A 24,363-nucleotide genomic window follows, 5' to 3' on the forward strand; every position below is an offset into this window, starting at 1 on the left:
GTGGAATTTTCCACTTGTAGCATCATGTCGGTGCCCACAATGTTTTGGATTCTGGAGCATTTCAGATTTTTGGATTAGGAATGTTCAACTTGTAGTAATAAATATCACCGAAGTCTGAGTGTTAGCCCTGGAGATGGGTTATTCCCCAGAGTCTCACCCTTCCTCCCCTCTACATATGACCAACAAAGTTTGAGCTGATAGCAGTAAACTAAACAAGAATCTAAAATATCTGATTCTAAGAAATTATTTTAGTGACAGCCAGATTCTATAAAAAATACCCCCAAATTCAGAGGCAATTTTAGTAGTAAGAGAAGAGCCAGTCAGTACCGTGACTTTTTTTTAATGTATCTGAACTAAAGTTCAGAGTTCAAAGGACTGTGGTTAGGAAGTATAGCAGCATACCACTTAAAGAGATTAATCTGCACAGAGTAAGAGGAAAATGCATGTCACGATGGAAGAAATAAAAGTGACAACCTCAAAAAAGTCGATCTTGGTCATCTGCCTCTCAGATGTTACAAAATAGCAATCAACAAATATTTGCAATAGTTTAAATTCTTAATTCACTTTCTAGTAGTTTCCTAGTAGATTCTTTCCACCCCTCTCTATAAGATACTAATGTTTTTGTTTTGAGTTTCAAAAAGGCAATATTCACCTATTTATATATATTCTCCATGATTGTTTGAGGCATCAACAGATTTCTAGGTGAAGAAACCAAAATAAATGTTTTCAATTTCTGTTAAAAGTTACATTTCTTGGTAAAGGATTTTTCCGCACTGGTTTTTATTAAATCAAGCTGTATAACTAGCATCCTGTCTCTAGCCCAGCACCCTGCATGAGGTAGGTGTTCGATACATGTTTGGCTCTGGTGAGGGGTATACGCTGTCGGAACCCACAGGGTATCACTGAGTCCTAACGAACGACGTAAGTCAAAGTGAACAAAATAGCAAGATTTGTAGAAAAGCTAGAAACTTGGCTATAATCAAGGATGGAGCAATGAGAAATGACCTGGAGAATGGGGGCAGGAGGTTCCTGCAAAGAAAGGAGACATTAAAAGGCCAGGCAAAGAAGATTCGGTTTTTATAAGAGAAAGGCTGGGGAGGGACCCAAGGTGGTTGTTGAATGATAGATATCATCATCACAGAGTGACTTCTCTAAGAGTTCAAGTCCAAGGCAACCACTGAGAAGGGTATTTTGTTTCACATGCATCTCTTTTAAACCTCTGGTTGAGATTTAAATCATTTTTTATATATATGCAATTTTTAGGAAAAGGAACCTTTCCATTTTTTGCAGCGACCTCTGGTAGGAATAAACTCTCCTCTGGCGTGAAATGAACTCATACTTCCCTGGTACCTACGTATATTGGCAAATTAGCTGTTCCAGGACGTGAGAGCTGGGAAAAGAGTTCAGCCTCCCAGGAGAAATTGTTCTCTCCTCCCTAGCAGTGCTGCCATTGGAAAGAACCTGACTGATCAGGAGGCACTGGGCTTGAGCGGCTTTGAAAGCAAACAAACTTACTGTTGTCTGCAGATGGTAATTTCTTGGTTCTGTTAATTCTGTTGGGGAATGGGGTCCCTTTAGATTTCTATTAGGTGTTAACAAGAGGTAAATGATACGAAAGATCATCTTGGTTTCCCAGACTGAATGGTTTTAAAAGCCTTTTCTGGTGTAAAAGCATTTGAGGGGAAAAAAAATATTGTGGGAAAATGTAATGCCACCCTTTCTTAGCTAAAACAGCTTCATATAAGCAAGTTGTCCATCAGGAATGAATACATCACAGTAGCATGGACGACAGCGGGTCTATTTGAGACCAGAGCTTGTCGGGGAGGCTGCAGTCCCCTTTGACCCACAGCCAGCACTTTCTTCAGCAACTGTATAGAAAGCCTTTTCTGTCGCGGGTATTATTGATCTTCTCAAGGGAGCATAACTCATGCTCTCCACTTTGCATTTACAGGGTGAGCAAATCAGATAGACATTTTCGAAAAGGGCTTTCAAGTACTTCTAAATTAGGCTGGCCATTTAATTTACATATCTCAGATATAAAAGTCTCCATTGTTTGGAATGCATGTGTTCGTGCATAGAAGTTGTTAACCCTGGAATAAAAGATGCCTGTCATAGCTTACATGTTGAACGCTTCCATGGCAAATTACCTATTTTCAGGAGCTGGCAGTATTTTCAGATATTTTCCATCTTAATTAAATCTTATGTTGTTTAGTTTAAAACTGCATCATTCTGACTTTTTAGTGATCGCCATTCTAACTGGTGTGAGATGACATCTCACTGTGGTTTTGATTTGCATTTCTCTAATGAACAGTGATGATGAGCTTTTTTTCATGTGTCTTTTGGCTGCATAAATGTCTTCTTTTGAGAAGTGTCTGTTCATATCCTTCGCCCACTTGTTGATGGGGTTGTTTGTTTTTTTCTTGTAAATTTGTTTGAGTTCTTTTTTTTTTTTTTTAAGTTTTAGGGTACATGTGCACAACGTGCAGGTTTGTTACATATGTATACATGTGCCATGTTGGTGTGCTGCACCCATTAACTCATCATTTAGCATTAGGTATATCTCCTAATGCTATCCCTCCCCCTTCCCCCCACCCCATGACAGGCCCCAGTGTGTGATGTTCCCCTTCCTGTGTCCATGTGTTCTCATTGTTCAGTTCCCACCTATGAGTGAGAACATGCGGTGTTTGGTTTTTTGTCCTTGCGATAGTTTGCTGAGAATGATGGTTTCCAGCTTCATCCATGTCCCTACAAAGGACATGAACTCATCATTTTTTATGGCTGCATAGTATTCCATGGTGTATATGTGCCACATTTTCTTAATCCAGTCTATCATTGTTGGACATTTGGCTTGGTTCCAAGTCTTTGCTGTTGTGAATAGTGCCACAATAAACATACGTGTGCATGTGTCTTTATAGCAGCATGATTTATAATCCTTTGGGTATATACCCAGTAATGGGATGGCTGGGTCAAATGCTATTTCCAGTTCTAGATCCCTGAGGAATCGCCACACCAACTTCCACAATGGTTGAATTAGTTTACAGTCCCACCAACAGTGTAAAAGTGTTGCTGTTTCTCCACATCCTCTCCAGCACCTGTTGTCTCCTGACTTTTTAATGATCACCATTCTAACTGGTGTGAGATGGTATCTCATTGTGGTTTTGATTTGCATTTCTCTGATGGCCAGTGATGATGAGCATTTTTTCATGTGTTTTTTGGCTGCATAAATATCTTCTTTTGAGAAGTGTCTGTTCATATCCTTCACCCACTTTTTGATGGGGTTGTTTTTTTCTTGTAAATTTGTTTGAGTTCATTGCGGATTCTGGATATTAGCCCTTTGTCAGATGAGTAGGTTGCAAAAATTTTCTCCCATTCTGTAGGTTGCCTAGTCACTCTGATGGTGGTTTATTTTGCTGTGCAGAAGCTCTTGAGTTTAATTAGATCCCATTTGTCAATTTTGGCTTTTGTTGCCATTGCTTTTGGTGTTTTAGACATGAAGTCCTTGCCCATGCCTATGTCCTGAATGGTATTGCCTAGGTTTTCTTCTAGGGTTTTTATGGTTTCAGGTCTAACATGTAAGTCTTTAATCCATCTTGAATTAATTTTTGTATAAGGTGTAAGGAAGGGATCCAGTTTCAGCTTTCTACATATGCCTAGCCAGTTTTCCCGGCACCATTTATTAAATAGGGAATCCTTTCCCCATTGCTTGTTTTTGTCAGGTTTGTCAAAGATCAGATAGTTGTAGATATGCAGCATTATTTCTGAGGGCTCTGTTCTGTTCCATTGGTCTATATCTCTGTTTTGGTACCACTACCATGCTGTTTTGGTTACTGTAGCCTTGTAGTATAGGTTGAAGTCAGGTTGCGTGATGCCTCCAGCTTTGTTCTTTTGGCTTAGGATTGACTTGGCAATGCAGGCTCTTTTTTGGTTCCATATGAACTTGAAAGTAGTTTTTTCCAATTCTGTGGAGAAAGTCATTGGTAGCTTGATGGGGACGGCATTGAATCTATAAATTACCTTGGGCAGTATGGCCATTTTCACGATATTGATTCTTCCTACCCATGAGCATGGAATGTTCTTCCATTTCTTTGTGTCCTCTTTTATTTCATTGAGCAGTGGTTTGTAGTTCTCCTTGAAGAGGTCCTTCACATCCCTTGTAAGTTGGATTCCTAGGTATTTTATTCTCTTTGAAGCAATTGTGAATGGGAGTTCACTCATGATTTGGCTCTCTGTTTGTCTGTTATTGGTGTATAAGAATGCTTGTGATTTTTGCACATTGATTTTGTATCCTGAGACTTTGCTGAAGTTGCTTATCAGCTTAAGAAGATTTTGGGCTGAGACAATGGGGTTTTCTAGATATACAATCATGTCATCTGCAAACAGGGACAATTTGACTTCCTCTTTTCCTAATTGAATGCCCTTTATTTCTTTCTCCTGCCTGATTGCCCTGGCCAGAACTTCCAACACTATGTTGAATAGGAGTGGTGAGAGAGGGCATCCCTGTCTTGTGCCAGTTTTCAAAGGGAATAGTTCCAGTTTTTGCCCATTCAGTATGATATTGGCTGTGGGTTTGTCATAGATAGCTCTTACTATTTTGAGATACATCCCATCAATACCTAATTTATTGAGAGTTTTTAGCATGAAGAGTTGTTGAATTTTGTCAAAGGCCTTTTCTGCATCTATTGAGATAATCATGTGGTTTTTGTCTTTGGTTCTGTTTATATGCTGGATTACATTTATTCATTTTCATATGTTGAACCAGCCTTGCATCCCAGGGATGAAGCCCACTTGATCATGGTGGATAAGCTTTTTGATGTGTTGCTGGATTCGGTTTGCCAGTATTTTATTGAGGATTTTTGCATCAGTGTTCATCAAGGATACTGGTCTAAAATTCTCTTTTTTGGTTGTTTCTCTACCTGGCTTTGGTATCAGGATGATGCTGGCCTCATAAAATGAGTTAGGGAGGATTCCCTCTTTTTCTATTGATTGGAATAGTTTCAGAAGGAATGGTACCAGCTCCTCCTTGTACCTCTGGTAGAATTCGGCTGTGAATCCATCTGGTCCTGGACTTTTTTTGGTTGGTAAGCTATTAATTATTGCCTCAATTTCAGCTCCTGTTATTGGTCTATTCAGAGATTCAGCTTCTTCCTGGTTTAGTATTGGGAGAGTGTTTGTGTCAAGGAATTTATCCATTTCTTCTAGATTTTCTAGTTTATTTGTGTAGAGGTGTTTATAGTATTCTCTGATGGTAGTTTGTATTTCTGTGGGATCAGTGGTAATATCCCCTTTGTCATTTTTTATTGCGTCTATTTAATTCTTCTCTCTTCTTCCTTATTAGTCTTGCTAGCGGTCTATCAATTTTGTTGATCTTTTCAAAAAACCAGCTCCTGGATTCATTAATTTTTTGAAGGGTTTTTTGTGTCTCTATTTCCTTCAGTTCTGCTCTGATTTTAGTTATTTCTTGCCTTCTGCTAGCTTTTGAATGTGTTTGCTCTTGCTTCTCTAGTTCTTCTAATTGTGATGTTAGGGTGTCAATTTTAGATCTTTCCTGCTTTCTCTTGTGGGCATTTAGTGCTATAAATTTCCCTCTACACACTGCTTTGAATGTGTCCCAGAGATTCTCGTATGTTGTGTCTTTGTTCTTGTTGGTTTCAAAGAACATCTTTATTTCTGCCTTCATTTCGTTATGTACCTAGTAGTCATTCAGGAGCAGGTTGTTCAGTTTCCATGTAGTTGAGCGGTTTTGAGTGAGTTTCTTAATCCTGAGTTCTAGTGTGATTGCACTGTGGTCTGAGAGACAGTTTGTTATAATTTCTGTTCTTTTATATTTGCTGAGGACAGCTTTACTTCTAACTATGTGGTCAATTTTGGAATAGGTGTGGTGTGGTGCTGAAAAGAATGTATATTCTGTTGATTTGGGGTGGAGAGTTCTGTAGATGTCTATTAGATCTGATTGGTGCAGAGGTGAGTTCAATTCCTGGATATCCTTGTTAACTTTCTGTCTCATTGATCTGTCTAATGTTGACAGTGGGGTGTTAAAGTCTCCCATTATTATTGTGTGGGAGTCTAAGTCTCTTTCTAGGTCACTAAGGACTTGCTTTATGAATCTGGGTGCTCCTGTATTGGGTGCATATATATTTAGGATAGTTCTTCTTGTTGAATTGATCCCTTTACCATTATGTAATGGCCTTGTCTCTTTTGATCTTTGTTGGTTTAAAGTCTGTTTTATCTGAGACTAGGATTGCAACCCCTGCCTTTTTTTTGTTTTCCATTTGCTTGGTAGATCTTCCTCCATCCCTTTATTTTGAGCCTATGTGTGTCTCTGCAGGTGAGATGGGTTTCCTGAATACAGCACACTGATGGGTCTTGACTCTTTATCCAATTTGCCAGTCTGTGCCTTTCAATTGGAGCATTTAGCCCATTTCCATTTAAGGTTAGTATTGTTATGTGTGAATTTGATCCTGTCATTATGATGTTAGCTGGTTATTTTGCTCATTAGTTGATGCAGTTTCTTCCTAGCCTTGAGTTCTTTCTAGATTCTGGATATTAGCCCTTTGTCAGATGAGTAGATTATAAAAATTTTCTCCCATTCTGTAGGTTGCCTAGTCACTCTGATGGTAGTTTCTTTTGCTGTGCAGAAGCTCTTTAGTTTAATTAGATCCCATTTGTCAGTTTTAGCTTTTGTTGCCATTGCTTTTGGTGTTTTAGTCATGAAGTCCTTGCCCATGCCTGTGTCCTGAATGGTATTCCCTAGGTTTTCTTCTAGGGTTTTTATGGTTTCAGGTCTAACATGTAAGTCTTTAATCCATCTTGAATTAATTTTTGTATAAGGTGTAAGGAAGGGATCCAGTTTCAGCTTTCTACATATGCCTAGCCAGTTTTCCCGGCACCATTTATTAAATAGGGAATCCTTTCCCCATTGCTTGTTTTTGTCAGGTTTGTCAAAGATCAGATAGTTGTAGATGTGTGGCATTATTTCTGAGGGCTCTGTTCTGTTCCATTGGTCTATGTCTCTGTTTTGGTAACAGTACCATGCTGTTTTGGTTACTGTAGCCTTGTAGTGTAGTTTGAAGTCAGGTAGCATGATGCCTCCAGCTTTGTTCTTTTGGCTTAGGATTGACTTCACAATGCAGGCTCTTTTTTGGTTCCATATGAACTTTAAAGCAGTTTTTTCCAATTCTGTGAAGAAAGTCATTGGTAGCTTGATGGGGATGGCATTGAATCTATTTAAAAAAACTGTATTATTCTACAATTCAGTTAGAAACTAAAGAAAAAACATAGCCTCTTGATTATAAAAGCGAGAAGTAGAAAAAAAGGTTGCTATTAGATTATATGTAGATTAATCAAAAAATTTTTAAATAAAATAATAACTTGTCATTAAAGAAAAAAACAAAGCCATGTGGGATGGCTTTCTCCCCCAAAGGGTTAAGCTCTAATAAACCGAAAGCATACAAATGGATGTTTGTGAATGTGTATATAGATAACTGTGTACATGCACAGAAACCTAAATTGCCATTAGTGGGAGTGACACAGTGAGTCATGCCCCAAGAACTTAGAAGATTGCCCTCTGAGAGTTCAGCTTGAAAATGAGTCCCTGAAACTACACAAAGGTAGATCAGGTGATCCTAAGTAATAGGATGGCTTTAAGAACCACAGGATTTCCTTGTAACCTGATTGGGTTATAAAAACATCTAAAGAAAAATTGGTCACCCAAGGAAGTATAGAAAAAAGAGTCACAGAGGCAAAAATTGGCAGTGTTCATCCCAACACTGTCCAGAGGAGGAGAAGCCTGAGCCAGAACCTTGGAAGACTGCTCTCACTTTGGCAAGGACGTTTCTATTATGGGGAAGGATGCAGGAACTATGGCCATGGTATAGGGCTTTACTGGCAAGATCACCCTGACTCAGGAAATGGATGTATCAGGCTAGCCCAGCTTGATGCCATTACATATTTGATTCAGCTCATGCTTCTTGTTCTGATTCCATGTTCACCAGTAACTTTCTAATTTTGGCTGAGCTTTCCATGGAGTTCTGCCAACAAGGAGAGCATGTACTGGTAGTATCAGCATGAGTCCCCTGACCTATGTGACATTTACATTGCTCATTGTAAACTAGTAAATTGGCCTTCTAGGATTGTACGTCAGTCTGGTGAGCTTTGGTAATGTGAGTCTGCCCCAAGGGATGGCTCTGCTTCAAAGTGCTGGTAAAATCAGGTTTCTATGCCAGCAAGGGTGACGTAGGCTTTAGAGCAAGGGTGTCCAATCTTTTGGCTTCCCTGGGCCACATAGGAAGAAGAAGAATTGTCTTGGGCCACACATAAAATGCACTAACACTAATGATAGCTGAGGAGCTAAAACAAAATCACCAAAAAAACCTCATAATGTTTTAAGAAAAGTTTATGAATTTGTGTTGGGCCACGGGTTGTACAAGCTTGCTTTAGAGGGTAACCACTGAGGAAGCAGGGGGGACCGGGGCCCTGCCCCTTCCTGAGAAGGAAGATTGGGAGACTGGATTTGTGGCTCTTTCTCCCACTGTTCCAGTTTCTTTTTAGGCTAGGCACAGTGGCTCATGCCTGTAATCCCAGCACTCTGGGAGGCCAAAGCGGGCAGATCATGTGAGGCCAGGAGTTCACGACCAGCCTGACCAACATGGTGAAACCCCATCTCCACTAAAAATACAAAAATTAGCTGGGCCTGGTAGTACATGCCTGTAATCCCAGCTAGTTGGGAGGCTGAGGCATGAGAATCATTTGAACCTGAGAGGCAGAGGTTGCAGTGAGCCAGAATGGTGCCACTTACTCCAGCCTGGGCGACAGAGCAAGACTCCGTCTCAAAAAAAAAAAAATCCTTTTAGTCGAGAGATTCATTTTGTTTTTAATTTCAAGTGATATTAAGTAGCATGTAAAATTTTTGTATTTATTGATGGAGGCAGGGGCTGAGCATGAGTTAAAGAAATTAAAACACTGCCCTGGAATGTGGTAAATTTAGTACTTGGAGCCCTCTTGGGAGAGAGCCAGCCTGCTTCTCTGGGTATCATCCCCAACGAGCTTTGTCTTTGCATGTTTAAGCATAAATGTACTCATACACACACACAGTGCATCGATTATTTAGAGTGAAGTCTTTAGCACAGGTTATTATGGACCAGTGTTAACTAAGCTTGCATTTCTGGTATGAATTAGAAGACTTCAGAAATCAAAGCATAGCTCCATTACATAATAGTCTAGGCCTATCATTAATATGTCATGGATTTGGTTAAGAAAAGGGAAGCATCCTGGAATAGATGACTTCTAAGCTCACCTTCCAAACCCAAAATTATGAATAAATTTTTTCATTAAAAAGGGAAACTGAATAATCCACTAGTTGACATGAAATTAATAATTCATGAGTTTGCTGGTTACTCATACCACGTATTCATTCCAGTACATTCAGCTTCACAAATGGGTATTGAGTGCCAGCCAAGTGCAGGGTACTAGAAAGGATGTCCCACAGTTTGCAGACCAGAGCACTATGGCTGTGGTCACAGAAATTGCAGGATTGTTATAGACGGGACTGTGAAGTCCTATAGGAAAGGAGTGTTCTTTCTATATCGAACACAAAAAGTGATCCTGCTACCAGTTAACACAATTTTTTTAGACTCTTTCAATCTGGTCCTCTTTTCACTGATTGTCAGTCTCCACAGAAAATGTCTAATTTCTACTTAATGACTACTGCTGTTGCTACAAAACATTTGATATTGGCACTGCCCTCATAGACATTTGTTTTGGGGGAATCTTTATGGTGCTTCTGCCCATAGCCAGCCCACCGAGGCTCACCTCTGAAGAACTAGCTGGATACCCTGCTGCCACCATCTGCCATATCTGTTCAGAGCCTTCATGCCAACTGTAACGAGTAACCTTTGAGTGTTGGTGGATGGCATGCTGAATGTTGTTTCTTTTTTCACATTGTATGGCAGCCATGTCCGTGAGCAGGTGACCTGTATCTGACTTCTTCCCAATATGAGTCTCCAGGGGGAGAAAATCCTTTGGGATTCATAGATACTGTCTATAAAAACAGATGAAAATGCTGACTACAACAACTATCAACATTTGTCATAATTTCCCTCCCTGGCAATATTCTGACTAGTCTTTTTAATGAACCGCTGCATCTCATCAACTTTATGTTGCTGGCTCTGCAATGCTGACACACATTTACTACACAGAACAAGTAGCAGGCACAACATGTGCCTTCCAAGAGAAAATAGTCCAGGAAAAACTTCTGTCTTCTGCATTATATTAAACATCTTGTTTTAAAAGCATTTAATCTTCCTCTGGAAAATCTAACTGTATATCCTCATTTAGTTGGCTAGGACTTGTATGACTGTGCCACGTTGGAACCCTTTCCAACAGGATGTAGTCATGTAAGGCTGGTGCTATGGACATATCAACCAAGCAATATAACCAATCAATGCAAGCAGTATCAACATATTGCTAGCATAGTGTCAAATGCCTATAACCCAGTGCGTTGGAATCACTCGGATCATTTGTTAAACATTAATATTTCTAGGCTTCAATTCATACTTATTAAAATCTCTGGCCATAACACCTCAGATGCTCTGATAGGCAGCAAGCATAGGCGCCCCTGCTTAGGAGTGCATTTTTTCCCTTACCCAGATATTTTTTGAATGCATAATAAAGCTAGGAATTTTTTAAATGTGAAAGTTGATGCTAAAATGTACTTCCACCATTCTAGTAAATTCTTTGAGCTCATCATTTTTGAGTATCATCAGAAGCCCTGTAGATCAATTTGAGTGAGTATACCTAAACTCATCTTAGCAGAGTGGGCATGAGTAATCATGTAAGACATGCCTTTCTTACTACATTTAGGACAAGAAAACTGTGTCCAAAGAGGTGACACATCAGATTTCTAAAGGTTAAAGAAGTGATTAGATCAGTATTTGAGAGTTGATAAATATCATAGGAAATACTTCCAATGGAATCCAAAATTTAGCTTCATAAGTTCATTAATATAAATTATTCCAACGGCCAAATCAGTCTCACCTTGGCCTATCCACCTATACTGATGGTGCTGAAGGTCACTAGGATACATCCTAATGTTTTTAATGTATATATTGATAAGTTATAGTTGTATATATTTATGAAGTACAAAGTGATGTTACAATTTCTTAATACAATATGGAATGATTAAATCAAGCTAATTAACCTATTTATCACCTCAAAAAAATGACATTTTTTTGTGACGAGGGCATCACAAAGATTTAAATCCTAAATTTGTAAGCTACAATCTCATGGTCTTACATCTTCTAAGTGAAATGCATGGGCTTTGTGACAGCTTCATTTCTCAGGGCGCAGTGACTCTTTACCTTTTCCCTCCAACTTTGAGAATGTGTAACGAAAAATGTTTGCCAGAGTCTATTTTTTCAGTCTTTTCTGTATATTTAAGTTAAACATTAGCTTTTAATGTGCCTTAATCTTAGTAGATATTGGCAATTTTTCTGTGCAAAAATAACTTGCATTTATCTTTAGATCAAAGATGTTAAAAGCACTTTGTATTTTATGTAATTGTTTCAGCATTAAGTGGCTTAAATTAAAAGTCTGTTGGCTCCAAGGCCCTTGACTATTTTAATTATCTTTGCAAAGTACATCCACTACCACACCTAGATGGGTATTTTAGTAATGCTTTGAAGTTGAATATCAGTAAAGCACAAATAAAACCAACCGTAGTGAAACTTTGGGTAGAGAAGTGAGGGAAAAGTATGTAAACATCACACTGCATCAAGATGTATTAGAGAATATACTTTATCACAGAAGAAGAGGGGTTTTGTTAAAATATGCCTGCAGTTGAATCACAAGGGGCTTCTCCATGACAGACTAGTATCAATGACCTGATGAGTTTTAAAGAGCAGGGACAGTTCAGCTGATGAAAGACATAATTTTTTTGTGCTCATGCTGCCCTTTTTCCCCTTAATGCTATGTCCAGACACACAGCACCAAGAAAGAATTCAGAAACAGAAGGACATCGCCTTTTGAATGCTTGCAGTTGCCCCTTTTTGTCATTCAAAATAACTTTCACTGGCCTAAGAATTAACACTGCCATTTTTGATGGAGGAATTAAAAGAAAATTGTCAGTTATGTAAAGGGGGAGCTTACCCAGTTTAGAAAGGAAGTCTCAATTGTCGATGTGCGATCTTGACAAATTTGGGAAACTTGAATCCCCAGGAGTGGATGTATCTTCTAGAAGGTGGAAACTGTGATAATACTATTATGTTTTGTGCCCTGAGTATAACTTGCGATGGTGGGTGCTCAGGAATTCTTGTCTCTGGCTTTAAAATATTATGTGTTGCATTATGTTTTTTTCTTAAAAGATAATGGGAGCTATGTGACTTTTTTTTTCAGCTGCTATAGCTGTTTCCATTTCAGTAAAATGGGGATAATAACACCTACTGCCTAAGATTTTGGTGAGGCTTTAAATTTTGGAAAATTCCTTGTATAATTAAATAGCAGCCTTATTACAATAACTTATTACTCAGACCACCATGGGAAGAGCAATTACAAATGTAAGTGTGCAGTATGTAGTTACACAATTAAGGATAATTGCTGTTCAGTCCCTCTGTAAATCTTTTAGTGAGTTAGTGAGTTTGTCTGGGGTGAAGGGTTGGGGGTAGAAGGCAGGAAGGAAAATGAACAGATGCAGTGTTGTAGAATTGACAAGAGCCTGTCAACTCTCTATAAGCATGTCGGTGGGGACAGTGTCTTCCATGTATACTCAAGAGACATTGTCAGCTTCTGCCCATTTGTGAGGAAGAGGGTCAATTGCACTGCATGTGACCTTGACCTCACCTTATGAGGCGAAAAGTGGCAGATGGGTGGAGTGGTAGCCAAAGTACACACATGACTTGCTGAGAGCTGAAGGCCCTAGAAGTCTAAGGTCTCTGTCTCGGCCCAGAGATGCCCCTTTCCAGACCACGGCCTCCTCGAGTTCCCAGGGCCTGGACATCTTGTGGCACACACTCTGTTTCTTTATAGCTCACTCCCCGTAAAATAACAATGCAGCAGGGCCACTTTTTTTTTTTTTTTTTTTTTCATTTTTTCCTCCTCTGTCAGAAGAATAGCCTCTTTTTTAATGAAAATTTGTTCCCATTTATAAAAAAGTAACAAGATTTTTATAAACAATCCTGAGGTATATAAAAAAGGAAAAAAAAAATCTTGAAGCTACAGAACCAAAGACAACTGCCTTGTCTTCTTGACTTTGATACCTGCAAAACACTGCTTGTGCAAATCTGTGTTTTCCATAGCTGTGAATGGACTACATGGAAGTGACTTTGTGTCGTGCAACCTAAGCCTCAGAAATTGTTTCAAACTAGGAAGTTTTAATGCATGTTTGATGACAGATCATTAAAAATATGTTATCTACAGGTTCTCCTCTTGCAGTATACTTTATTAAATTTTCAGACGCTTACAGTAGTCAGCTTACTTCCTTGTACAAGTATACACTTTCTGTGTCTTAGTTACACCACATAATTTGAATAAGCAGATTAATTATGATATTGCGACCAATGTTCCATCAACATGAATTTTGCCTTTGTATTCTGCAAGTAGGCAGAAAGAATGCAATTATCAGGGAAGCCAGAACTGTTTAGATTCTGTATTATCTTAAAAGCAGCCTTTCCATAATAAATAAACTTTTCCCCAGAGAATGAAATATGTGTTTAGTCAAAGCCTTATGAATATATTATTTTTGAAAGAGAAAAGGTTAATCTGATTTAGCAAAATATATGTATATATACCTCCTTTCTTTTTTTCTTTTTTTTTTTTTTTTTTTTTTTTTTGGCCAGGCCCTGATTACGTCAAACAGAGATTTCAGGAAGGTGTAGATGCTAAAGAAAATCCAGAAGAAAAGGTACCAGAAAAGCCACCTACACCAAAGGAGTCTCCTCATTTTTATCGCAAAGGCACGACACCCCCAAGATCTCCTGAGGCAAGTCCCAAACACAGCCACTCTCCTGCTTCCTCCCCAAAGCCCCTGAAGAAGCAAAACCCCAGCTCAGGGGCGAGACTCAACCAAGACAAAAGGAGTGTGGCTGATGAGCAGGTGACGGCCATTGTCAATAAGCCCTTGATGTCAAAGGCTCCCACGAAGGAGGCAGGAGCGGTTGTGCCCCAGTCCAAGTACTCTGGCCGCCACCACATCCCCAACCCCAGTAACGGGGAGCTGCATTCTCAGTATCATGGCTACTACGTGAAGCTGAATGCCCCCCAGCACCCTCCAGTAGACGTGGAGGACGGCGATGGATCCAGCCAGTCTTCCTCAGCACTGGTGCACAAGCCATCCGCTAACAAGTGGAGTCCCTCTAAATCTGTGACAAAACCAGTTGCCAAAGAAAGCAAAGCTGAGCCAAAAGCTAAGAAGTCTGAACTTGCTATACCAAAGAATCCAGCAAGCAATGATTCATGCCCTGCTTTGGAAAAAGAAGCCAATTCAGTAAGTACTGCAAGTAGAGTTTTCTCTTTCTTTCTTCCCTTTGTTTCTTTCAGCGAGCTGTGTGGGGTGACTGTGCCTCTTGATCACAGCCAGGCTAACCAAGGTTCTAGAAGCACAGGGTTGTTTAGAGCAGCACATAACACATTGGTAGCTTGAGACAGCAAAGAGCTCTCTGGGCAGAAATTCCCCCCACCACCCCTATGTTCACCCAGCCCCACTTTAGATGTAATTCAGGTAGGTAAGACCTGACCAGCTTAGCACAGCATCTTAGCACATTTTAGCAAGGCTTTAACAGCGTGTCTTGGTGAGCTTCCTGGTAGCTTGCTCTCTGATTGCTGGAAAGGAATCATGACCCCTGCCAAGGGCCAGCCGCTCTCAGAGCTCTAGGAAAAGGGCACCACCAAGTTCTTAGTTCTCCTGTTTTCACCACAGCAGTCAGCATCTTTACAAAAAAGAACGTCTCCTCTAGCCGTTGTGAATTCTTCTCATACATACGTAGTTTGGACTTTAATTAGCCAGGCTTTGCAGCTAGAACATTTTTCTTTCCCAAAAGAGAACTGAAAATTTCCAACAGTTCAAGAGAATTTCTTTGGTCTTCTGTCTTTTCAAAGTGTGAGAACTCTTACAATTTCAGTTTTCTGGTAGATGCAGGTTATTAGTATCAATTAGTCTTAAGCATTTAAGATATTTATTTATTATTCAGCCAGAAAAGCTCTGTGTTATTGAAAAATCTTTATACCGTCTTTCAAAGGAGATTTTTTGAATAATGTATGGAATTAGTGTTTTATCAAATGCTATAGTATTTATAAAATCTGAAGCTAATTATTGATTAAAAAATGACCTCTTGACCTGGTCACATCCCTTTAGAACAGAGGTGTTGAATGTTACACACCTAGTATTCACTAGAAATTATAGAGACATATTTGCATAATGGTGTGGATTAATATCTTGGCCAACAAGAATATAGTACAGCCATCAGTTTCTTATTTTTGTCTGTTTGATTTACTCACAGGATTAAACAATTAAAATTCCTCTGTTAACTTATGCTTAAAATTTCTTAAGTGTGTTTATTTTGCTAATATCTATAAAACACTGGTTCTCTTCTTTTTTCAAATTTTCTACTTTTTAATTAGCTAAACATAAATTATTCAGATTAACTGGACCAACTTCCTAGGAGTCCACCTGCATGGAGAAAAATTGTTTTCAAAACAGACTAAGATTCTGACTCTTCAGTAAGCATTCATTTTAAAGATTTTAAACCTTAATATGACAGTATCTTGACATTACAACTATAATAATCACTATTGAATTTGTTAAATGTAATAGCTTACTTCTCATTTGACTTTCAGCATGTTTATCCCCAGGTTAATAAGGCCTCACATATATCAGTGTTAGTTTGCCTGATTTACACAGGGAAAAATTCAAACAATGCAAGGCCCTACCTTTTATACCTTTGGGTACCCATTTGTGGGCTTTAGTTGACTTCTAGACCTCTACAAGGGGAAGCGTATGCCCCAGCGTCCTATACATTAGGCTGTGATAGGGGAAAAAAAAAGTTGAATTACCCAGCTCTTAGCTGAAAGAGTCTCTCTATAAAACAGTAGTATACGTATGTTTGGTAAATTCACAGCCTCCTCATTTAGAAAAAACATCTGTTTTACTTATTTGCGGAATTCTCAGATTCTTGGAGTTAGACAAGCATCCTCCATCTCAGTAGTTGGTCCTTAGGGTACCCCTCTACACCCCAAGGGGGAAGGGAGGCCCCAGCAGCTCCGCAGCTAGCCTGAGCTTTAGACTGCCTCTGCAAAATTCAAGATGGACTTGACACCTTCGTGCGAAGATTCTAACAATTAACATTGTCTTCCCAATAGTAACAGAAAGCTGCCCTCCCCACTCCTCAGAGTTAGGAAGTGACACAGTCATCATAAATGTTGTCAGTGGATGACCTTTAAGATAATGGAGTACTACATAGTTTTGAGAGAAAGACACTGTATAAGTTAGACATTCGTGAATAATTTTAAAATTCACAGAATTGAACTCTGTTGCTGAACTTCCTCGGTTCACATCCCAGCTCTGTTGCTTACCAGCTGTGTGACCCTGGACAGTTTCCTAACTGCTCTGTGCCTTGGTTTCCTCATCTGTACCTATCACAGGGTTGTTGTGAAGATTAAATGAGTCAATACTTTAAAAGTTCTTAGCATAGTGCCTAGCGCAGAATAAATGCTCAAAAAACCTTGGCTATTACAATGTTTGTTTCAACACAATGCTAACTGAAACATAAGCAGTTCAGAAATATTCAAGTAGATCTGATCCATCCTCAGGATCACCCTGGCTATTGATCTCCTAGAAATATAGAAAATCTCCTGGGATGGAGACTAACACAGGAAATTAGTTAACTCGAGTATGAGAGGTAGGAGAAGGGAGGCTGTGGCATTGATTACTTTCTTGAGGAAGATTTTCCTCAAGAAACTTTTGTGACCCCTGTGGGCAATGGTTGCGTATGGACTCATGTCCTAGGGGCACGCATTCAATGTGATCCCAAAATTTTTGTAGGGTTTTGCAACATGACAACTCTGGTAGGGTCAGAAGAGGCATCTTTAGCGTCTTACCATCAAGTAGACAAGAGGGGAATTTTCCAATTAGGTATCTCAGCCCATTCTGGAAAATGACTACACTTTTTTCTCAGCCATTCCTGTGATTTGCATCCAAGTTTGTTTTGAGGTTTATCTAATCTTTCTTTTGAATTTGTGTAAAATTTAAAGCGTCCCCATCAAATCGGGTTTGAACCTCACCCCTGAAAGAGGTAAATATATATAACTAAACTTTGCTATTAATACTTAATTAAACTTTGCTCTTCTCTTGTGTTTCTAGCTAGAGAAGCTTTAGATTTCACATAAACCATAATAACTCTTCTAGCAGAAAATTCCTTACAGTTTTAAATATGAGTGACAATCTCTTAAAGGAAAAAAAAGATTAATTTTTTGAGTTAGGATTTCTTTCTGTATTTTGATTTCCTGTTTTTTATTTTCTTACCACCTGGAAAATTTCTTCCAATCAAGACTTACCCTGTGCCCTGCTACAGCTTCTTGTATTACACCTGTCCCAGTCAGTCTTGAAAAGCAAGACAGATTTTTTTTTCATTTTGCTATTTTAAGCTACAACTGGCCACCACAGTCGTATTTATGACACTTTACCTTAAAGCTTTTACCCCATATCCTGTGCCTAGGTATATAAAGAACACAGAGGCCAGGGCTTGGTATCTGCCACTGAACAGAGCATCCCGGATTTTTATTTTTCCCCTGGTTGCTGTTTGAACCTTTCATGTCTAGTTTTCCCTCATCTTCACTGAGTCACCTTTAAAAATAGCTTTCTAAGTGGAGCCACCCTGGTAGGATAAATATATATGTGTGTGTATATTAGAACATATACAGGAGAAATGTGTGTGTGTGTGTGCGTGCAAAAGAAAAAAATACATATGTATGTATTTTTCATTTTGGATAAAGCACTCATTCACTATTCATTGAATCTGGATTGCCAGTACAGTGATATGTGGGCTAAAAACTGGAGAAAAGATAGTAATCTAAATTCAAACCAAGAGAATATACAAATTCAAAATACTCACTAATTCAAAGGGGTTAGATAAATTCACAGAATCTTATATGGATTTATGAAATGGGAGTTAAGGTTCAGGCACACCTTGGACTTTAGAAGTTGGCTTCATGGAAGACACGTTCTCTGCTATTTCACTTTCCTGGGTCCACTGTAAGACACCAAAGTCTATGTTGTATTGTTCTGACCAGGTGTATTTTTCCTCACCTTTCATATCACTAAATTACCTTTGAAAATTATAAAATAAACCCATTAGCCCAGAATAGTTGAAATGATCCAAAATTCTTAAAACACTCATGAACAAAATCTAATCCAAGTGTTTAGTAGTACAGGTGGAACATCCAGAATCCTCCAACATCTGGTCATGATGTGAAGTGAAAGAAGCCAGGCACAGAAAGACAAACTTTGCATGTTCTCACTTATTTGTGGGAGCTAAAAATTAAAGCGATCAGATTCATGGAGATGGAGAGTAGAAGGATGGTTACCAGAGGTTGGATGGAAAGTGAAGACGTAGGGGAGAAGAGGGGATGTTTAATGGATACCAAAAAAAAGTAGAACAAATAAGATCTAGTATTTGATAGCACAACAGGGTGACTGTAGTTAATAATAATTTAATTGTACCTTTTAAAATAACTGAAAGAGAACTGGGCATGGTAGCCCACACCTGTAATCCCAACACTTTGGGAGGCTGAGGCGGATGGATCACTTGAGGTCAGGAGTTCAGGACCAGCCTGGCCAACATGGTGAAACCCCGTCTCTACCAAAAATATAAAACTTAGCTGGGCATCGTAGTGAACACCTGTAGTCCCAGCTACTCAGGAGGCTGAGGCAGGAGAATCACTTGAAGCCAGGAGGCAGAGGTTACGGTGAGCCAAGATCGCGCCACTGCACTCCAGCCTGGGTGACAGAGCAAGACTCCACCTCAAAAAATAAAATAACTAAAAGAGTATAATTGGATTGTTTGGAACACAAAGAATAAATGCTTTAGGTGATGGATACCTCATTACCCTGATGTGATTATTACACATTCTATGCTGGTATCAAAATATCACATATATACCATGTTACCCACAAAAATTAAAAATTTTTTAAATCTCCAGAATCTGAAACTTTTCGAGCACCAACATGACGCTCAAAGGAAATTCTCATTGCAGCATTTTAGAATTTTGTTTTCGGGATGCTCAACCTGTACATCAGAAGAAAATCTGAAACCCCAAACACTTAGGGTCCCAAGCGTTTCAGATAAGGGATGCTTAGCCTGTAATAGTATTTCCTTAATCTCTGTGCTCAGTTGTGACACTGAAAGATCGTCTCCACTATTTTCTGAGTTATAAGAGTTTCCTGCATTATTTCTGTGCTCTAAATTAACCATAATTGAGGAGTTGCACAGGTTAGGACTCTCCTATTAATTTAGAATACAACTATTCTAAAAGAGTAGTTGGTCGTTATCACAATTTGATGTTTTTCTGATACTGTGGAAATTATAGGATATAGAGGAAAATGTCATTTTAAAGAACTGAATGGGAAATTGCCTTTAAACTAAGGCCTGTATCTTTAATAGACATATAGCGAAAAGAGCATGGAGCTCAGAAGTGACCAGACTAAAGCTTAATTCGAGTTCCAATTTGTTCAAACTGGCTGAGGGAACTTGAGCAAGACACCTGTCCTCTTAAGCTCTGTAAAATGGAACTAATAATCACTTGTGAAGAATAAACAAAAAAAAAAATCTCAGAGATGTTTAACCCACTGCCCAGCATTATAAAAACCTGCAAAAAATGTTTATTTTCCTCCCATTTACTTGGGTTTAGGAACTGATGCTTTTCTTCTGCCTAATAGTCCCCACTTAAAGGGGACTCATGTTTACTTCCTCTCCCTCCCCCATTTTACTCATCACCCTGTTTGTTCTTCATTTAATTCAGTGATTTAATCCATTTTGTTTAACAACCCACATTTGGGTCAGGCACTGTGGTTCACGCCTAGAATCCCAGCACTTTGGGAGGCCAAGGTGGCAGGATCGCTTGAGGCCAGGAAGTTGAGACCAGCCTGGGCAACATAGTGAGACCTCATCTCTACAAAAAATACAAAAATTAACCAGGTTTGGTAGCACGCACTGTTGGTCTCAGCTACTCAGGAAGCTGAAGTGGTAGGATAGCTTGAACCTGGGAGGTCAAGGCTGCGATGAGCTGAGATCACACCACTGCATTCCAGTCTGGGTGACAGAGCAAGAGCCTGTCTCAAAACAAAACAACCCACATCCACGGCACTTGGAAATGTGCTGGAAGATAGTAGAGTCTCATTAAATATTGGTTGCCTGAATGAATTGGGCAATGTCACGTGTCTGTGCACTGGGTACATAGCAGTGAATAAGACAAGGCCCCTGCCACTGTGGAGCTCAGAGTCTTGTGGGGGAAAATAGCAGTTCAACAACAAAGGACAATCAAGTGTGAAACGCCTTGTGATAGAGAAAGAGCAGGGCACTCTGACCTCTACCACGGAGATGTGGGCTCAGTCAGGGAAAGAGAGCTTCTTGAGTCAATGATGTGTGACCCAAACCCTAGACCCGAATTGATTAGTGTTTGACCAATGACAGCTCCAATCTCCCTTGTTCACTTACCCCACACCCAAAAAACATCAATACTTTTGAGGCCTCTGTAACATTGTTTCAGTGTAGTCTTACCCAGTATCCAAATGGAGTACGACTGTTTCCTCTTCTGTAAAATGAGGACAATAAAACTACCTACCTCATAAAGTCAGTTTAGAATACTTTTAATGCTATATAAGAATTAGACATTATTTTAACAGTAAATACCACAATCATGTCTTTGTAATAAAGGTGGCTTCTTCATGGAGCAGATCTGAAAAGATGGGTTATATGAGGTTGGTTTGTTTAAACAAGTAAAAATTTGGGGCCCTTGGACAACTATCTGGTATTTATTATAATGATATTTATCAAAATAGGATCCCATAGTTTGTAAAATATAACTTCATTTCTGAAATGTTGTGGTTGTGGTTAGAGAAATTTGAAAAGCTAGGCCTGTAAGATAACTTCTGAAAGTATCCAACTTCTCACTTACAGCTTTTACTTAACGGAAAGGGTGGTGTCCAAACAGAGGACCAGGGAAAAAGCAAGAGGTAGAGAACCTCATTTTGAGTTTTCCCTGAATTTTTCCTTGGAGGTGGCTTTGTCCTACAGATTTTGCTCTCACGTTCTAACTGCCCTGTGGAGGAAGCAGCTCTTCCTCATCTGAACTGCATTCTAACAACAAATGCACGTCTAACTCCCAGCCGATCGTAGGCCCTGTTAGGGTGAGCTGTGTCTCAGCACACGCTGTTATCCATTGTTTTGAGGTGAATGAAGTGGATCAGTTGTTTAAAACGTTTTTAAACTAATTCAAGCCTGGATTCATTTTTAAGTGAAGGTTCTGAAATGTCTCCATCTAAACATAGCATTGCCGTTTTTAGTCTACACCTTTCAGAACTGCTGTCATCTTTTATGCCTTATTTACTGCAATCATGTTAACTTTCTCATTTTTTCAGTAATTGGCTTTGGTAATATCTTAATATTAACATGGAGAAGTTACAGTTACTTTGTTCTCTTTCATTTTCAGGGCCCTAATTCAATCATGATTGTCCTTGTCATGCTGTTGAATATCGGGTTGGCCATTCTTTTTGTTCACTTTCTAACTTGATTGGAATTAGGAAAGGTAAGAATCGCCTTAATTTCTATCTAAAATCATAGTAAATAACATTCTTTTCTCATATTCAAATTTGCTATTTTTTTTAACAATGACGTATTGTCCTTCACTTTAATTTTGGCTATGCCTGAATGTGATTCAACATAGTTACTTAATGCTATAACTGTTTTGACCCTTCAGTGAAGTCCTGACAACTAGTGGTGTGTTAGCCCACAGTTCTCTGCAGTGGTGCCGTCAGCCCTTTAAATGGCCCACCCCAGGCAGACTCAGACACAGGGAAGGAGGCTTGGAATTAGGATGGGATCGCGAGAGAGATGAAACTTGGAAAATTCAGCCAGAGGACCTGTTCGGTTCCCCTGGGAGTGCTTTGTGGCTTTGGGGTCCTCTGGGAGCTGAAGCGCACGGCCATGTTGGAGAGCAAAACTTAATAATAATTCTTTTTTAAAATCTGCTGAAGCAGCCCCATCCGGCGAAGTTCTTGGCATTGGCTACTCCATCTGTCCTAGCAGAGTGTGACTAAACTGGAAATGTATGGAGCTGCATTTTTTTTTTTTTTTTGATGGAAGTCAACAGCTGCCTTACTATTTTACCATCTGACGTTTTTAGTAGGGAGCTGGGGAAACGACTGCCCGAGGAATGCGGTCGGAGGATTGTGTTGCTGTGGTCGTGGTTCCAACATTCACTCCTATCTCATTAGAAGAAATAGGTAGCAGCATCACTCACCAGTCTTATGCCATGACCTGCTGCTTTAACATCTCCTGGAATGTTCTGGGAGAGAACGTTTCGTTTGCTTGTGCACGACTCTGTTCATTTTTGCTGTTTATTTAAATATGATGTATAGTCATCTACCACCTGCGGTCCTGGCCGGACGAAACACACGTGTTGCATCTCAAGGAAAAGAAACAACAAAATGCTAGTGAAAATGTGCTTATTTTGATAGCAATATGCCATCTTTTATGTCATTTATTCTTCCTATACTTGTAAAAGGTTATTTATCTTTAAAATTTAGCAATTTGAAGACACTATGCCTTCCTAAGAACTAATTTAATTTTAAATATTTTTAACATTACTGAGGTGAATTATTTATGCACTTAGGAAGTGCTAAATTTTAAAAGCTGAAACACAACAGAATTCTAAGAAGTATAGTCCAAACGTTGCATGGATTGCAGTAATCAGTGTTTAAAGGATTCAGTTTCTTTGCTGACGTACTTTACAACCAAATAAAATCTTGTCGGTGGCTGTGTTAATTCCCATGAAAGTTAAGCAAGATGCTATTAATAAACTGCTCTGCTCTTTCTTGTTTTCTTTTTCCAACTTAAATTTCTGTTGAATACATTCAGGTAGAACATAAAGCCTTGTTCAATCACTGCCTCTCAGTTTTCTGCCTTTCCTGTTTTTCAAAGTCCTTTTGTAATTTCATTTCACATTTTAAAGGCTTAGACATTTTTATTTTAAATATGTGTCTTTTGCAGTCTTTTGTCATTCTGACATTTCTGGATTTTTGCTGTTTTATAATTTACCCTTTATTATTCAGAAGCATGCTTACTTAGAGAAACTAAATGGTCTTTATAAAAGTAATTACTTAAAAAGAAATCAGGGGAAGAAAGATATCTATCTAATCTATTAAATCTTTATAAAACATTACATTGCAGAGGGGGAGCTACTCCTAAATATTTTCATGATTTGCATGGTTTAATCAGATTTTTTTTTTTTTTTTTACCATATTAGCTACCTTTTCAATGCAGAAGAGACAGTTCACACAATTCCCTGGTTAGCATAGATGTGGACTGAGTGCTTTGTCACCTGCAGGGTAGTAACCCAGTGATGTTTCTTACAGAAGCACAATATGTTGAAAATCCTGGGTGTGACCAATATGGAATAAAGAAGAAGGCAGAAAGAGAGCAAATGAAAAATTTCAACTTGTATATTCATTTTTTACATTTTGCTTTGACTTTTAAATTTAGGAAGTCCGTTTTTACCTGAGAACAAATGTTTAAAGTTCCTGTGTCACTCTCAGTACTCTCACTGCCCCTCCCAAACCCTATAGCTCCTTACGCTGGGAAAGCTGGTTTTTTAAAAAAAAATAATAAAATATTTAATCTTATTAAGTGTTTATTTAAAATGCGTAATGCTTTGGAAATAATGGGTAACAGATAGCGAGAGGATATGTTTATAAAGTGAGCATGTTGGTCCCATTTATAAATATATGTATGATTTATAAGCTTTTTTAAAACAAAGCTCAAATTGTTGGTATTTTTCTAAAATGTGCACAGCTGTATTTTACATGAAGGCTCTTTCTAATGGGTTGTTATACTGTACTCAACATTTTGGACAGCACATGAAGTCTGCCAATGTACTTAATAAAACATGACTTTGTTTATTTAAAGTTTCTTGCTGTGAAAAAGAACTCCCTACCTGTGAGTTCCTTTATTTATAATTCTTGAAACCAAAATGTATAATGTACAGTTTTCACAACTGTATCTGCTCTAATAAAAAAAAGTTGGTTATTAATAAAGTTGGAGGTGTGTTTTCTTTGTGAGTAAATTACTGTCTTGAGTTATGTGGAATACTTTGGTGGTGGTGTTG

General features: G+C 38.8%; 1 protein-coding gene across 3 annotated transcripts in view; it reads left to right on the plus strand.

The window, feature by feature from the left end:
- The window catches only part of JPH1 (junctophilin 1), an 86,190-nt gene extending 62,263 nt beyond the window's left edge, over positions 1 to 23,927 (plus strand). Inside the window, exons 4-6 of one of the 3 annotated variants that reach the window (XM_004047162.5) lie at positions 13,827 to 14,473; positions 21,691 to 21,786; positions 21,958 to 23,927. In XM_004047162.5, the coding sequence (XP_004047210.1) occupies positions 13,827 to 14,473; positions 21,691 to 21,771 (728 nt within the window). In that variant the 3' untranslated portion in view covers positions 21,772 to 21,786; positions 21,958 to 23,927. The remainder of the gene's footprint in view (positions 1 to 13,826; positions 14,474 to 21,690; positions 21,787 to 21,957) is intronic. The other 2 variants (XM_019032689.4, XM_019032690.4) reach the window with 2 other exon arrangements.
- Positions 23,928 to 24,363: the final 436 nt, after the last annotated feature.

Source organism: Gorilla gorilla, chromosome 7, assembly GCF_029281585.2.
Source record: "Gorilla gorilla gorilla isolate KB3781 chromosome 7, NHGRI_mGorGor1-v2.1_pri, whole genome shotgun sequence".
Lineage (NCBI taxonomy): Eukaryota > Metazoa > Chordata > Mammalia > Primates > Hominidae > Gorilla > Gorilla gorilla.